Source organism: Doryrhamphus excisus, linkage group LG3 (genome assembly GCF_037039965.1).
Source record: "Doryrhamphus excisus strain RoL-2023G ecotype Guam linkage group LG3, RoL_Dexc_Guam_v1.1, whole genome shotgun sequence".
Classification (NCBI taxonomy): domain Eukaryota; kingdom Metazoa; phylum Chordata; class Actinopteri; order Syngnathiformes; family Syngnathidae; genus Doryrhamphus; species Doryrhamphus excisus.
In genome coordinates this window covers 1,429,110-1,445,919 of record NC_136359.1, presented here as the reverse complement: position 1 = coordinate 1,445,919, position 16,810 = coordinate 1,429,110, and the positions used below count along the sequence as shown (strand labels likewise).

At 37.5% G+C, this 16,810-nt stretch overlaps 1 protein-coding gene and 2 non-coding genes across 3 annotated transcripts in view; 1 reads left to right on the top strand and 2 right to left on the bottom strand.

The window, feature by feature from the left end:
• Positions 1 to 17: 17 nt before the first annotated feature.
• Positions 18 to 90, bottom strand: trnaa-agc (transfer RNA alanine (anticodon AGC)). Its single transcript has one exon. It is a non-coding gene; the product is annotated as a tRNA-Ala (tRNA).
• Positions 91 to 468: 378 nt separating this feature from the next.
• On the bottom strand, positions 469 to 541 carry trnar-acg (transfer RNA arginine (anticodon ACG)). The gene has a single exon. It is a non-coding gene; the product is annotated as a tRNA-Arg (tRNA).
• Positions 542 to 645: 104 nt separating this feature from the next.
• Positions 646 to 16,810, top strand: part of cfap299 (cilia and flagella associated protein 299) — a 55,141-nt gene continuing 38,976 nt past the window's right edge. Inside the window, exons 1-3 of the mRNA XM_078789287.1 lie at positions 646 to 776; positions 3,473 to 3,648; positions 14,319 to 14,409. Of these exons, the coding sequence (XP_078645413.1) occupies positions 669 to 776; positions 3,473 to 3,648; positions 14,319 to 14,409 (375 nt within the window). The 5' untranslated portion in view covers positions 646 to 668. The remainder of the gene's footprint in view (positions 777 to 3,472; positions 3,649 to 14,318; positions 14,410 to 16,810) is intronic.

Here is a 16,810-nt window from a genome sequence, read left to right as displayed (position 1 = left end):
AAAAATAAAAGCTATCCTGGAGAATGCGGGCATCGATCCCGCTACCTCTCGCATGCTAAGCGAGCGCTCTACCATTTGAGCTAATTCCCCTGCTGGAGTTGCTCGCCCACAAACTGAACAACTAAATACTTTTCTCATATGTCAAATGAACTCACGTTGTATAAAATAACTTGTACCACAAACTAAGTACTCATTGGGTATTCCGCTACGTTTTCTCTAACATGTTTCACCAAAATGTTTTGCCAATAGCCAACATGGAACTAACATCCCTATGGTCCAATGTAAGGTCAGGCTATTGTTAGCCATTGTTAGCTAGTACGGCCTACGTTGGAGTTCGCATAGACCATGTGAAAAATAATCATTTTTTTGACCATCAGTAAAAATAAACTAGTTAAATTGAATGCTGTGTAGGAAATATAACTAAAAAACAAGCATTTTATTTCAAGATAAAACAACGTGAAAAAAATACGAGCTAGCCAGGAGTCGAACCTAGAATCTTCTGATCCGTAGTCAGACGCGTTATCCATTGCGCCACTAGCCCTGTGTTCTCAATGTGTATGTTTAGGTTAAAAAATCATAACTTTCTCACGACTTCTTCCGGTCAACTGTCGTAAAAAGTTAGAATTGTCGCTATGGTAACTTCTGTTCCAAACACACACCGGCAAAAGATGGAGCACAACACAGCCAATCGTTTCCAGGACCCGGTTGGTCAATTTAAGGTCTATGAGGACTATTTGGACTCCAAAGTGACGCCGATGGATTTGTTTTACTTGAAAGTGAGTGAAGTTTGTTTAGACTTCAACGTCTGACGTCTGGTGACTGCTGGTTTCCTCGTTGGAGCCGAACTGGGTTGACTAAACTGCGAAATTAAGATAAACCTTCGAATATGTTTATGAGCACCTGTCGTAGGAACTTCAAAATAAAAAATCTAAGTCAACAAAACATAATCTTGCAATCGGCGTATTAATAACTTCGGTGTATATACAATTTCATGAATTAGTATTCACATCAAAACCTGCAGTCTTATGGTTAAAAAAAAAAAAGCAATAAGGTAAATAAATAAAATAAAGCAAGTAAGTAAAAAAATGCAGGAAAATACTGAGAGAAAGAAGAAAAGTTTAAAAAAATAATGTAATAATGTTATTTATGAGAAAAAATAATTCGTGAGAAAAAAAACAATATTTTCACGAAAATACTGCAAATTTGTGTTGACAATGCTAACTTCCTTAGCCACAGACTGCGGAGCCTGGTGACCTTACAATGTTCATCAGCTTCCGGGTCGTCCATTTCAACCACTCAACCAATAATAATAATAATAATAATAATATAATTATAAATGTAATTTTGTTCCGTATGTAATTGTTTTTTATCGTGCATGATATCTTAGTTTTACGCTGCCATTCTGCGAGGGAACGCAATATTTCCAAAATGATTAATGTAGTCTGCCGCAACTCCACAAATGTAACGCTAGAGGGCAGCAATACACCGGTAATTCTTAAATGAGGTTATTTAACGATGATATAATTCATATTCATGTGTATTGTGAAGAATCTAAATATTATAAGGAAGACAGTAGTCAAACTTGGGCAGTAGACTTTAATGTAACATTGCAATAAAGAGCGAAGCAGAGTTTACGGTAAAACAACATTATTTAAGTAGAAGGGCGCCTTTGTCTTTGACCTAATTCCCCCTTTTGTCCACTAGATGGCAGGCTTGTGAAGGATAGCTCCATTTGCTTTGTTTGAACACCTGTGTCCACACCAGGGCAGAACAAGCCGTATCTGACCTGCTAATCAGCTGTCGTCAATCACTGTTTAACCCACCGGGGTCGGGCCGGGCCGGGTCAGCTGACCCGATAATGCCCGGCTCTGATAAATCATCCCTCAGCGGGACCTGTTTTTCCTGGCCGGCGTTGTTTAGGCCTTTTGACGGAGAGAGGTGCAGCGGCGGTGGAAGAGGTCACGTTACAAAATCATCACCTCCGTCGCCAGGATGGATGTTGCGGGTACGAGTCCAGGTTCCCGCTGAGTCGGCTCCTTCATGCAGAAAACGGCTTTCGTGCCAAAATCAGAACTAGGGACTCGTTTCTGCGGTGCCACATCAAAAGACGGCGGGCGAAGCCAGCGTTTCCGCTCTCTGGTGGAGGCGCGCGGCGGGGCGCTGTGGCGGCGTCGAACTGACAAGCCGCGGGATCGAACTGACAGCTCTGTTTTTTTCCATTTCGGACCGGGACGCTCTAGAGCTGGGGTCTGAAACCCCCGTCACTCGGTCTTTGTTAATAGAACATGGACGCCTTATTCGCAATACGTATTGTTTCCTGGCTTCCGGCTACCCAGCATGCCTTGCGGCACTTGTTTTGTCGAAAGTTGCTCAAAATGAAGAGAAGAACTGTGAGCTCCGGGCTGCATTTTAAGACGTGTAGCAAACAGTGAGACAAGATTTTTCTCATCCTCGGGCCTTAGAAACAGGCTTTCTTTTTTCTTTTTTTTTTTAAGCCACTCTTGCTTAATAGGCTAAAAAAAATTAAAATATTTTAAAAGAATATACTGCAATTTTGCAAGAAATAAAATGTTTAATTTCACAAGAGGCAATAGTTTTTTTATATGAAAATACTTCAATTATCCCAGAAAAAGCTTTAATTGCCTAAATAAAACTAAAATGACTAAATAACTAAATGACTAAATAAAACTAAAATAACTAAAATGAATAATTTGCAATTTTTGCGATTCAATAAGTGGTAATTTTTATGAAAAAATACTAATTTCACACAAAAATGTGTAACTTCATAATCTTTACAATAAAATACTGCCATTTTACAATAAATAAAGAAAAATTTACAAGAAAAAACTGCATTTTACAAAAATAAAAGTTATAATTTCTCAAAAAGGAGTAATAATTTTTCTTTTGAAAAATACTGCAATTTAATGAGAAAAACATTTGACTTTTATGAGATGAAAAAATATGTTTTGAAGAAAATACTGCAGTTTTACAAAATAAAAAAGTTATAATTACAAGAAAAAATAAAATTTATTTTTATTATTATTTATTTATTATTTATTTTAATTAGTTAATTAATTAAATAAATAAATTTTCAGAGGAAAAACAAGTTTTACTTTATGAGAAAAAATATTTTTGTGCGAAAGTATTGCAATTTTAAAAAGAAAAAGGAATATTTTTTTTACATAATTTTTTTTTACACAAATTTGACAAGAAATAAATGTTATAATTTCACCTTAAGAAGTAATCATTTTTATTATAAAAATACTGCAATTGTACAAGAAAGAAGTTTGGCTTTTATGAGACAAAAAATAATTTATTTTTATATAAAAAATTTTTTTTAACATGAAATAAATGTTAAAATTTCACCTTAAGAAGTAATCATTTTTATTAAAAAAAAAAATATTAAAAAAATAATTAAATAAAAAAAGGTCGTCCATTTTCCGACGCAGCTCCTTTTTGTTTGGGCTTCCAGAGCAGGGAGTCGGCCCGGAAGCTGGTGGAACACGGCCACAAGGGCACGGTGCTGAGTCGGGAGGAATTTGAAGAGCGGAAAGCATCCGCCATGGCGGCGGCGACGGCGGCGACGGCGGCTGCGACGGCGACGGCGGCGGCGACGGCGGCGACCCGCTACGAGAGGAACCGTCCAATGTGAGTTTCTCTTTGTGGCACTTCCATTTTCCCAGAAAAGGAAGTTCTATGAGAAAATGTGTAGGAAGGAGTAGGAAGAAGCAGAGCTTATTAAATCCCCGCCCCCCCATCTGTTACTTTTACAATCTGTTTCCTTTGTTCACTTCCTGCCTACTCCAGATTTTCCATTTTTTTCAATTAGTTGTTAAATGAGATGTTTAGAATGTGCCCAGGGCCGCGAGTGGCCCCCGGGCCGCACTTGGGACACCCCTGATGTCGGTGTAAGAGCGCCAAGCTGCCCAGCATGTGTTTCCTGTCCTATCTGGCCACGTCACACGTGATTCCATTTAAAGGTTGCGTCCAACCGCTGATTAGAAACCTCTTTTCTTTGCGGTCCGCACCCCCCTAACCACCCGGCCCCCCCTGCCCCCCTGCTCCCAAGCGCTGCAGCAAATAAAGTCAAGGTGGGAGTAATTAAAGCGCGTGGCGAGGAACAGAAGCCATCGCTCTTTCTTCCTCCATCAGCAGCACTCGGAGAACAAAGTAGAAGATGCAAACACTTCCATCAAACCCAAACCACTTCCTGCCCTTCATCAACACCACCGCCTCGGGGGCGGAGTCTGGGAGGGGCGTGTCATTTAGGATGCTGGGGGGAGGTTATTCCCATCATATTCCCATAATATTACAGCATTATTCCCATAATATTCCAATAACATGATGACTTTATTCCCATAATATTACAGCATTATTCCCATAATATGATTACATTATTCCCATAATATTTCAGCATTATTCCCATAATATTCCCATAATATGATGACATTATTCCCATAATATTACAGCATTATTCCCATAATATTCCAATAACATGATTACTTTATTCCCATAATATTACAGCATTATTCCCATAATATTCCAATAACATGATGACTTTATTCCCATAATATTACAGCATTATTCCCATAATATGATTACATTATTCCCATAATATTTCAGCATTATTCCCATAATATTCCCATAAAATGATGACATCATTCCCATTATATTACAGCATTATTCCCATAATATTCCAATAACATGATGACTTTATTCCCATAATATTCCAATAACATGATGACTTTATTCCCATAATATTACAGCATTATTCCCATCATATTCCCATTATATTACAGCATTATTCCCATAATATTCCCATAAAATGATGACATTATTCCCATAATATTACAGCATTATTCCCATAATATTCCCATAATATGATTACATTATTCCCATAATATTACAGCATTATTCCCATAATATTCCCATAAAATAATGACATTATTCCCATAATATTACAGCATTATTCCCATAATATTGCCATAAAATGATGACATTATTCCCATAATATTACAGCATTATTCCCATCATATTCCTTTAATATGATTACATTATTCTCATAATATTACAGCATTATTCCCATAATATTCCCATAAAATGATGACATTATTCCCATAATATTACAGCATTATTCCCATAATATTGCCATAAAATGATGACATTATTCCCATAATATTACAGCATTATTCCCATCATATTCCTTTAATATGATTACATTATTCTCATAATATTACAGCATTATTCCCATAATATTCCCATAAAATGATGACATTATTCCCATAATATTACAGCATTATTCCCATAATATGAGGACTTTATTCCCATAATATTACAGTATTATTCACATAATATTTCCATAATGTGATGACTTTATTCCCATAATAGTACAGCATTATTCCAATAATATTTCCATAATATGATGACTTTATTCCCATAATAGTACAGCATTATTCCAATAATATTCCCATAATATGACTTTATTCCCATAATAGTACAGCATTATTCCAATAATATTATAACATTATTCCTATAATATGATGTTTTTATTCCCATAATGATCCAGCATTATTCTAATAATATTCCCATAATATGATGACTTTATTCCCATAATAGTACAGCATTATTCCACTAATATTATAACATTATTCCTATAATATGTTTTTATTCCCATAATGATCCAGCATTATTCTAATAATATTCCCATAATATGATGACTTTATTCCCATTATTCCACATTATTCCCATAATATGATGACTTTATTCCCATATTCCACAATATTCGCATAATATGATGATTTTATTCACATAATAATCCAGCATTATTCCCAAAATATTCCCATAATATCAAGACTTTTTTCCAATAGTATTACTACATTATTCCCATAATATTCCCATAGTATGATGACGTTATTCTCATAATATTAGGAAGAAATATTTGGAAAATAGAAATATTGAAATATTTTAACAATTTAAATAAATGCATGGTCATTTAAGGGTCCCGTCCCGCCTTCAAACGGGCTCTTCTCGTTGTTTTGCGGCTCTCGGCCCTTTTGGGGCCACACACTGACGCCCTTTTGGGGCCACGCCCTGACCAAATAATGGCAGGACGGACTCGGCATAGCGGCTCTTTGTTAGCGCGCTAGCTCGCCAAAGCCCTTCTTTCACTTCACGGGGAGAGAGAGCGTCGTCCTTCAGAAAAGAGACGGGCCAACAAGGGGGCAGCATCCCCCCCTCCTCACAACCCCCCCACCGGTATTTTATTACCACAGGTGCGAGGGTGGGGGTGGGGGGACGGGGTGCACGCATTGATCAGATGCACGCTACAGGCGAGGTTGAGCCTTAATTGAAAACAGCTCTATTTATACACCTGCAGGCACTAAAGGTCTCCGGGAGAGCAGAGCTTGAAAAGGAAGGGGGCGGGGGGCGGGGGCGGGGGGGTCATTCGCAGGTGCAAAACTCTTTATCACAACACGGCCGCGCACAAATCCATCACTCCACTTCCAAGACTGCAAATTGTCTTTGTGTTTTCCCTGATCCACCGGCCAAGACCATTACATGGGGCGGGGGGCGGGCGGCGGGTGGAAGGGTCACAAGGTCATTTCGATGGAAGCCCAATCCTAAAAAGGAACGAAGCAATCTTCCCGACTTGGGAGGAAGAGGCTCTCGCGTTGAGAAGACGGTGTCGTAATTCACTTTTTAGAAGCGGCGGACCCCAGGACAAGGGGCGGCGTGCTTGCATGTGTGTTGCTATGGTAACGGCAACAACGCTTTGTATTGATATACACATATTATACCTCCACGGAACCGCAAAAACATCACCTACAAGCGTAACTTCAAAGCTTGGAAAATTTAGAAAACAAAAGACCCGTCATCATAGAAAAATGCCGGCAGCACTCGTGCAGCCCCACACCGCTATCCCACCTCGATCAAGGGAGAATGTCACCATACATTAATCTACAATTACTCTTTCCCAAAAATTAACCACAGCTACTTGGTACCGACAGCACTCTTGCAGCCCCAGACAGCGACTCTTCAGAAAGTCACAGTAGATAACAGAATTTATCTTGCCCAAAAATGGCAGCACTCGTGCATGTCCCTATTGTGATGCTGCCGCCACCAAGCGAGCAGCTCTTCTGAATTTCACAGTACATGTTTGGAGTTCTCAATGAACCGCAACTCCCAATGCTGGCAGCACTCTTGCAGCCCCATACCGCGATGCCACCTCATCAAGGGAGCGACTCTTGAGAATGTCTCAGTACACGTTGGAATTCCTCTTTCCCAAAAATTAACGAAAATAATGGAATTTATGTTTCCCGAAAATTAACCTCAGCTCCCCAGGGCCGGAAGCACTCATGCAGCCCCATACTGGGATGTTGCCACCACCTGAGGAGCGACTCCTCAAAAAGTCCTACGAAATAATGAAATTCATGTTTCCCAAGAATGAACCTCAGCTTCCTGATGTCGGAAGCACTCATGCAGCCCCATATTGTGACACTGCCACCACCAAGGGAGCGAGTCCCAGTAGACTTTACCCAAAAATCAGCTCCTTGTGTTGGCAGCATCTCCTTATTGTGTAACTCTTCAGAATTACATACATATTTCCCCTGTGCTGACAGCACTCATGCAGCTCCAGATTGGGACACTACCACCACCAAAGGAGCAGATGTTCAGAATGTCATGTACATAGTATGTATATGAATGAACGTGTACCTATAGGAGTTCATGTTTCTCCCAATGAACCGCAACTCCCTACTGCCGACAGCACTCATGCAGCCCCAGATTGTGACACTACCACCACCAAAGGAGCAGATTTTCAGAATGTCACATACATATGTATATGAATGAACATGTACATATAGGAGTTCATGTTTCTCCCAATGAACCGCAACTCCCTACTGCCGACAGCACTCATGCAGCCCCAGATTGTGACACTACCACCACCAAAGGAGCAGATTTTCAGAATGTCACATACATATGTATGTATATGAATGAACATGTACATATAGGAGTTCATGTTTCTCCCAATGAACCGCAACTCCCTACTGCCGACAGCACTCATGCAGCCCCAGATTGTGACACTACCACCACCAAAGGAGCAGATTTTCAGAATGTCCCATACATATGTATATGAATGAACATGTACATATTGGAGTTCATGTTTCTACCAATGTACCGCAACTCCCTAATGCCGACAGCACTCATGCAGCCCCAGATTGTGACACTACCACCACCAAAAAAGCAGATTTTCAGAATGTCACATACATATGTATATGAATGAACATGTACATATTGGAGTTCATGTTTCTCCCAATGAACCGCAACTCCCTAATGCCGACAGCACTCATGCAGCCCCAGATTGTGACACTACCACCACCAAAAAAGCAGATTTTCAGAATGTCACATACATATGTATATGAATGAACATGTACATATTGGAGTTCATGTTTCTCCCAATGAACCGCAACTCCCTACTGCTGACAGCACTCATGCAGCCCCAGATTGTGACACTACCACCACCAAAAAAGCAGATTTTCAGAATGTCACATACATATGTATATGAATGAACATGTACATATTGGAGTTCATGTTTCTCCCAATGAACCGCAACTCCCCAATGCCGGCAGCACTCGTGCAGTCACGTCAACAAAAATTGTGGAATTGGGAAATGACACTACCACCATCTTTCCATGACGTCCACAGCGCACGTTGGAAATCATCTTTCTCAAATTGAACCTCAGCTTCCCAGTGCCGGAAGCACTCATGCAGCCCCCGGACTGCGACACTACCACCAGAAAGGGAGCCGATTTTCAGCACAGACGATAATGGATGTGTGTCAGCGGGCAGTAATAGTGTAATACTGACTACTCTAAAGTATATATAGTCGTAGTAGAGTATATGTAGTTGTATTAGAGGTACTAGTGCAGTAGTGTAGTATGAGGGCTGTACTTTTGTCGGATGCTGTGTGTGTGTTCCGCTGCGAGAGCGTGACAAGTCAACTTTGATGGCGCTAAAGGCTAATTGATCGTTAGTAAAGGCCGGCCTGGAAACCATTGCACTCGCTGATTAAAGAAGCAATAAATTGGCTTCCTTTGACGGGACCAGCATCTGGAGCGGCAGCCATGATGAAAGTCTCCGAGAGGAATTTTGGAAAAGATCCCACCTCGGTCCATCCTCGCTTTTGTCCCCTGTTACCTTCCAGTCGTAGCACCCAGTGGCCGACATCTTCCAGTACTTTGTTGACATTTTTAGCAGAAAACACTGAAATTTTGCCAGGAAAAAAGTCGGAATATTTTCCTGTTGTGTATGGGGTTTTTTTTCTCCTAAAATTGCCACTTTTGTCTTGTAAAATTGCAATAATTACTGCAATTTTGTCAAATTATTTATTTTTTCCCCATTGCACGTAAATTTGTTACTTTTGACAGACCTAAAAATATATACATTTATATAAATTATTAATATTATTTTAAAATAATATATTAAAATTATTATATATATATAAAATATTTATTTTATTAAAAAAACATAGTGCAATTTTACCATGAAAAAACCTTTAATGCCACTAGAAAAATTCAATTATAAGAAAAAACTTATATTTTATGAGAAAAAAAAGTACAAGAAAATGCTGCTGGTTTACAAAAACCTTCAAAAAAAATTATAAAATATTGCTGTTTGCAATGTTGTAAAAATATTCAGATTTTATCTTGTAAAATTGCAAAATATTTTTAATTAATTTGAACTTTACTTAACATTAACTTTTTCTCATATTAAAGCTTTTGAAAAATGTTTATTATTATCCGCACCCCCCATTATGTTCAATATTCCACATTTTTTCACATAAAATTGCAAATTATGATTTTTTTTGTGCATGAAAGTGAAACTTTTTTCTCCTAAAATTTGACTTTCATCTTTTAAAATTGCAATTTATTAATATTATATATATATATAATATTTTTGGTTAAATTGCAGTAGATTCTCATATTCATATTCTCACTTTATATTTGTAGCAGTAAGCAAAAATAATTGCAGCTTATTTCTCAACCATTTACATTAAAAGAAAATATTATGGCATTTTTTTTAATTTTCATATTTTGAAAGGAGTTTCTTTTTTTTAATGAAATAATTACTGCAATATTGTACAATATTTTTTCCCCACATAATATACTGAATTTTTCTTATAAAATTGCAGTATGATCTCATAAAAATAACTTTATATTTGTAGCAGTAAGTAAAAAATTTTGCAGCTTATTAAAAGAAAATATTATCGCATTTTTTTTAATTTTTCCATTTTGAAAGGAGTTTCATTTTTTAAAAATTGCAATAATTACTGCAATATTGTACAATAATTTTCCCCACATAATATACTGATTTTTTCTTATAAAATTGCAGTATTATCTCATAAAAATAACAACTTTATATTTGTAGCAGTAAGTTTAAAAAAAATGCAGCTTATTTCTCAACCATTTACATTAAAAGAAAATATTATGGCATTAAAAAAAATATTGAATATAATACAAAATAATACATAATATATATATAATAAAAAAATATACATTTTAGGATAAATAAATGGTCAAAAACTGAAATAAAAATAAAAAAACATGCATATGTGAAGTATTTTGTCTTGAAGAATTGCAATAATGACTGCAATATGTTGCACTGGTTCCTGGTTGCTGCCCTGATTGAGTCGTTCAGGAAGAGGAATCGTTCATAATAACTCGCCCGGTGTAATATTTCTACCTCTCTTTTTTTTTTTTTTTTTTAACGATCCAGATGGCGAGCGTTGGTTGACTTCCCTTCCTCCGACTCTTGTAATAATTTCACGGCCCATCTGCATTGACGGGATCACAGCGGGCTAATTAGCTAGTCATTAGCCTCTAATAATAACAGCCGGCTCGTTATGTCGTCTAAATGAGCCTTGATACCCCCAACCGCCCCTGCCCCCCAGCCCCGACCCCCCCAAAAAAAGTGTTTTGGTCAAGTTGTGTTCACCATCCATGACTTAGTCCGAGTGTGTTTTGCTTCAGCTACTGGAAGGGGTACCCCCCCCCTAAACCCCCCACCTCCCACGAGTCACTTGCCTCCTCAACACCTGTGTTTACTTTGGGGCCCCCCCCTCAACCACCCCCCCTTCCCACCACTACCGCGTGACCCAGCAGCGGCATAAAGACGGAGTGCGCCTGCAGCCTCCAACTATGTGCTGCTGCTGCACTTTTACCAAGCTAGCGCTCTCTCATTGGGAGGGGGGGGGCCATGGTGGTGGGGACGGGGACAGAGGGGGGCAGGCAAAGTTTTGGTAGAAATCTCCAAGTTCTAAGAAAGGTTTGTGGTGTGTGGTGGACTGGCATGCGTCCTTGTTGGACGGAAGGCAAGAGTTTCATAACCTCATTATAGTGACCCCCCCCCCCCAGCCGCTACCCCCCCATTTTCAAACTCTATTTATGACCTTTTTTACGGTCATCTCTCAACACCGGACCTCATATTTCATACCATAACATCTGCTGTCGGCTGACTTCTCCCAATAAAGCAACCAAACAAAACACGACATGAAGTTGGAAATAAAGGTTTAGTGCTCATGTCTTAATTACACAAAACTAATTTCATAAATTTAATACATTCATAATTAAATCAATAAATAATTTAATTCATAATAATGAATATTAAATAATTTAATAAATTAGTTACCACCGTTAACGCGTTATTTTTGGCAGCCCTAAAAATATTATATAAATATAATGTATATTTTTTTTAAAGAAAAATATGTATTTTATAAAAAAATATACTGCAATTTTACCATGAAAAAACTTTTAATGCCACTAGAAAAAACGGCTGTTGTAAATTTTAAATATAAGAGAATGCTGCTGGTTTACAAAATTTCTTAATTCCATGAAAAAAATGAGAAATTATTGGTGTTTTACAATAAAAAAAAATATTCCACAATAAAAAGTAATAGTTTTAATATAAATCCTAGGAAAATGCTGAAATTTTATTTAAAATTTAAAAAAAAATGCTAATTCCATCACAAAAAGTAAGAATTTAAGACAGTAAAGCAATTTTTTTAAATTTATTTTTATGATAAAAAAAATAAATTCTAAGAAATTACAGCAATTTTGCAATAAAATTATAAATAAAATACAATTTAAAGAAATACATTTTTTTTAAATAATAAAAATTAATAAAAATTAATTTAGTTTAATTAGAGTTGCTATTGGGGATACATGTTTTGTAATACCACAAAAAGAAAATGCTGAAATTTTATTTAAAAAAGGCAAAATGTTAATTTCATGATAAAATGTAAGAATTTTAGATTTAAGACAATAAAGCAATTTTTTTATTGTCATGATTTAAAAAAAATCTAAGAAATTACAGCAATTTTGCAATAAAGTTATAAATAAAATAAAATGAAAAATTAATACAAACTAACAAAAATTAATCAAAATTAATTAGAGTTGCCACAGCCAGACAGTTGCCATTGGGGATACATGTTTTGTAATACTACAAAAAAATTCCTAAGAAAATGCTGAAATTTTATGATTTAAAAAAAAAAAAAAATGTTAATTCCATGATAAAAAGTAAGAATTTTAGATTTAAGGCAATTAAGCATTTTTTAAATTTTCATGATTAAAAAAATTCTTAGAAATTACAGCAATTTTGCAATAACATTACAAAATAAAATAAAATTTATAAAAAATTAATAAAATTTAATTAAAATTAATTTTAAAAAATTCTAAAAAACTTAAAAAATTAATAAACAATTCATAAAAAATAATAAAAATTAAAATTAAATGAATTCAAAGAAAAAGGCAACATGACCGTGACGTGAAATCGAGACGAGCAGCGTTGAGGTCGTCACGACCGCAAAGCGTGAGGCGAGCAACGAGCTGTTTACGGCCTTCCGCCGGCGAAGTCGCTGCGGCTCCCCTCGGCCGGCTTTTCACACTCCATGCTGGAGCGACGCCAGACGTCTTTCCCGCCCTGGTACGGCCGTGTTAACTGTTCAAATATTGGTGCTGCTGTTTTCTCAGGTGCGGATCCATTAGCGGGCTGCCAGGCCTCGCGTTTCCGTGGAAACGGGCCAGCTCCCGGCGTAAAAGGCTGCCTCAGTATCGCACGCATCACTTGAAATATTGGATATGGTCAACATTGCTTGTATAAAAAAACGGACCGTGCACAAAATGTGGTCTTGTTGGAAAGAAACTGCATTTCAACCCTTCATTTATCCTCATTTATGTCAGATATTTTTTTCTTGCATTTTTATTATTATTATGACTATTTTTTTGCAATTATTTAAAGACAATTTGTTTTATTTAATGAAATGTAAGACTGAAGATATGACATACAATTTATTTCATTTTAATATAATTGTTATTGTTACTATTTTATTTTTCATTCATTTTTTAAAGTGTTATTGTTTCTATAAATATATTATAAAATATTTTTATTATTATTACAATTGATTTTTCCATTTAATGTTTTAAAAAAATATTTTTTCAATAAAATTCAAGATTTTTTAAAAATATTTATTGAAGTAAACATAATAGATTTAATTTTAAGTTTTATGTTATTTGAAGTGTTATTGTTTTTAATAAATATATTATAAAATATTTTTATTATTATTACAATTATTGTTTTTCATTTAATGTTTTTAAAAAATATTTTAAAATAAAATTTAAGATTTTTACAATGTGAAAAACTGAAAAATATTTATTGAGGTAAACATAATATATTTAATTTTATAAGTTTTATTCTAATTACTTTTTTATGTTATTTGAAGTGTTATTGTTTGTAATAAATATATTATAAAATATTTTTATTATTATTACAATTGTTTTTTTTCATTTAATGTTTTTAAAAAATATTTTTTTTAATAAAATTTAAGATTTTTGTAATGTAAAGAAGTGAAAAAAAATTATTGACGTAAACATAATATATTTAATTTTATAAGTTTTATTCTAATTACTATGTTATTTGAAGAAAACATTTAATTTTTTTTATTTAAATAGATTTAAGAATGTCATTTATGATAATATGTTTTCTTATTATTATTTATTGTTCATTTTATTAAAAACAACTTTTTCATTTAATCAAATGTAAGAAAGACATTGCATCTATGGTTATTATATGCAATATATTTTATTTTATTAATTTTACATTTTTTTTAGAATATTACATTTAATTAATTTAATTACATTTAATTAAATTTTTTTGATTTTTTTTTTTAAAGATAAATGTTCTAAATTATATGATATGAATAAATGATGTTCAGGAAGAACCTTTTGATAAAGTGTGGCCTCCCCCCCCCCCCCCCCCCCCCCCAGGACGGCGTGGAACACAGGAAGCCAAGTGAAAGATAACTTCCTGAAGGCGCTGGGCGAGCGCGAGGAAGCCAACCGCGCTGGGAAAATGACAGTGAGTACATTATGGCTACGTAACGGGATTCCCCTCAAGTATTGGGCCCATTCCATTAGCCATGGGAACATTATCCGTGCTGTGTCAAGTCAAGTGGAAATGCCTGCCGTCGCCCCCCCCCCCTCCCCACCCGACCCCCCCACACTCTCAGGCCAGCTGGGCTGCCCCTCTCCCAATTAGATGTTACCAAACACCCCCATTCCCAGTATTCTTTGCACATTCCAGCTTGCATTGTTTAGTGCTGGGATGTTCCGCTAGCATCCTAGCATGACAGACCACAACGTCTTTAGAGTAGTCTGTGTGCGGCTTGTGTAGTAGCAGTGTAGCTGTGTAGTGTACAGTGGAAATATGCCCAATATGAATATCATATATAATATATGTAGATTGTGTCCTTAGTGGGAATATGTCGTGTGAGCATCTGGACTTGGAATTGTCTTGGAATTCTACTCTTTTTCTTCTTGGAAAACTGACATGTCACACTACATGTTGGATTTCATCGTTCCCCAAAAAAAAGAGTTCCGGGTGCACTCGTGCACCCCTGGACCGTAGCAAATCTTCAGAATATCAACATTACCATAGGAATTCATCTCATTCAAAAATGAATAGCAGCTCCTTAGGGCTGGCAGCACTCGTGCACCCCTGGACCGTGACACTACAACACAAAAGGAGCAGCTTTTCAGAAAGTCACATTGCTTGTTGGAATTCACCTTTCTCACAAATGAACCGCAGCGCCTTAGTGCTGGCTGCACTCATGCACCCTGAACTGTGACACTACTCCAACAATAGGAGCAGCTTTTCAGAAGGTCACATTACTTGTTGGAATTTGCCTTTCTCATAAATGAACCGCAGCTCCTTAGTGCTGGCAGCACTCATGCACCCTGAACTGTGACACTACCCCCACAAAAGGAGCAGCTTTTCAGAAAGTCACATTACTTGTTGGAACTCACCTTTGTCATACATTAACCACAGCTCCTTTGTGCTGGCAGCACTCATGCACCCTGAACCGTGACACTACCCCTACAAAAGGAGCAGCTTTTCAGAAGGTCACATTACTTGTTGGAATTCACTTTTCTCACAAATGAACCGCAGCTCCTTAGTGCTGGCAGCACTCGTGCACCTCTGGACCGTGACACTATACCCATAAAAGGAGCAGCTTTTCAGGAAGTCACATTACTTGTTGGAACTCACCTTTGTCATACATTAACCACAGCTCCTTTGTGCTGGCAGCACTCATGCACCCTGAACCGTGACACTACCCCAACAAAAGGAGCCGCTTTTCAGAAGGTCACATTACTTGTTGGAATTCACTTTTCTCATAAATGAACCGCAGCTTCTTTGTGCTGGCAGCACTCATGCACCCTGAACCGTGACACTACCCCAACAAAAGGAGCAGCTTTTCAGAAGGTCACATTACTTGTTGGAATTCACTTTTCTCGTAAATGGACCGCAGCACTGCAGTGCTGGCAGCACTCGTGCACCCCTGAACCGTGACACTACCCCACAAAAGGAGCAGTTTTTGAAAAGTTCACATTAATTGTTGGAATTCACCTTTCTCACAAATGAACCGCAGCTTCTTAGTGCGGGCAGCACTCGTGCACCCCTGAACCGTGACAATACCCCCACAAAAGGAGCAGTTTTTCAGAAGGTCACATTACTTGTTGGAATTGAATCCTTTCTCATAAATGAACCGCAGTGGTGGCAGCACTCGTGCACCCCTGAACCGTGACACTACCCCACAAAAGGAGCAGCTTTTGAGAAGCTCACATTACTTGTTGGAATTCACCTTTCTCATAAATGGACCGCAGCTCCTCAGTGCTGGCAGCACTCGTGCACCCCTTGACGGTGACCCTTGCACCACCAATGGAGCAAATCTCCAGAATATCGACATTACCTTCGGAATTCATTTTTCTCAAAAATGAATAACAGCTCCTTATTGCTGGCAGCACTCGTGCACCCCTGGACCGTGACAGTACCCCCACAAAAGGAGCTGATCTGCGTACAGGTGACCAGCAGCTAGGAGCTACTTCCATATTTTGCATGTTTGATGCTGATTGAAAAAGCAAACAGAGCAAAGGTGAAAAATCCCCCTGGAAGAAATGCTGATGAACTCCCAGGGTTCTTTGCGTCTGAGGTGAAAGGTGGCGTTGACACAAGGTTGTTCCTCGCTGCTAATTAGCCAAGTCTTGGCAGGACGTCCCGCCTCAAAGCATCCACTGATCATAAACGCCATGGAGCCAATTCCAAGTCGCTGTTATTGATGGCGGCCGGCGAGGGCCAGGTCCCGTCACCTCGCGGTGGAAGCCGGTGTTTCCTCGCAGTCAAAGGAAGCGGTTGTGGCGGTTTGGGTCCGGATGTGGACAACGCGTCCAACTGGAGGAGACCCAGAACGTTAGGAAGGGGG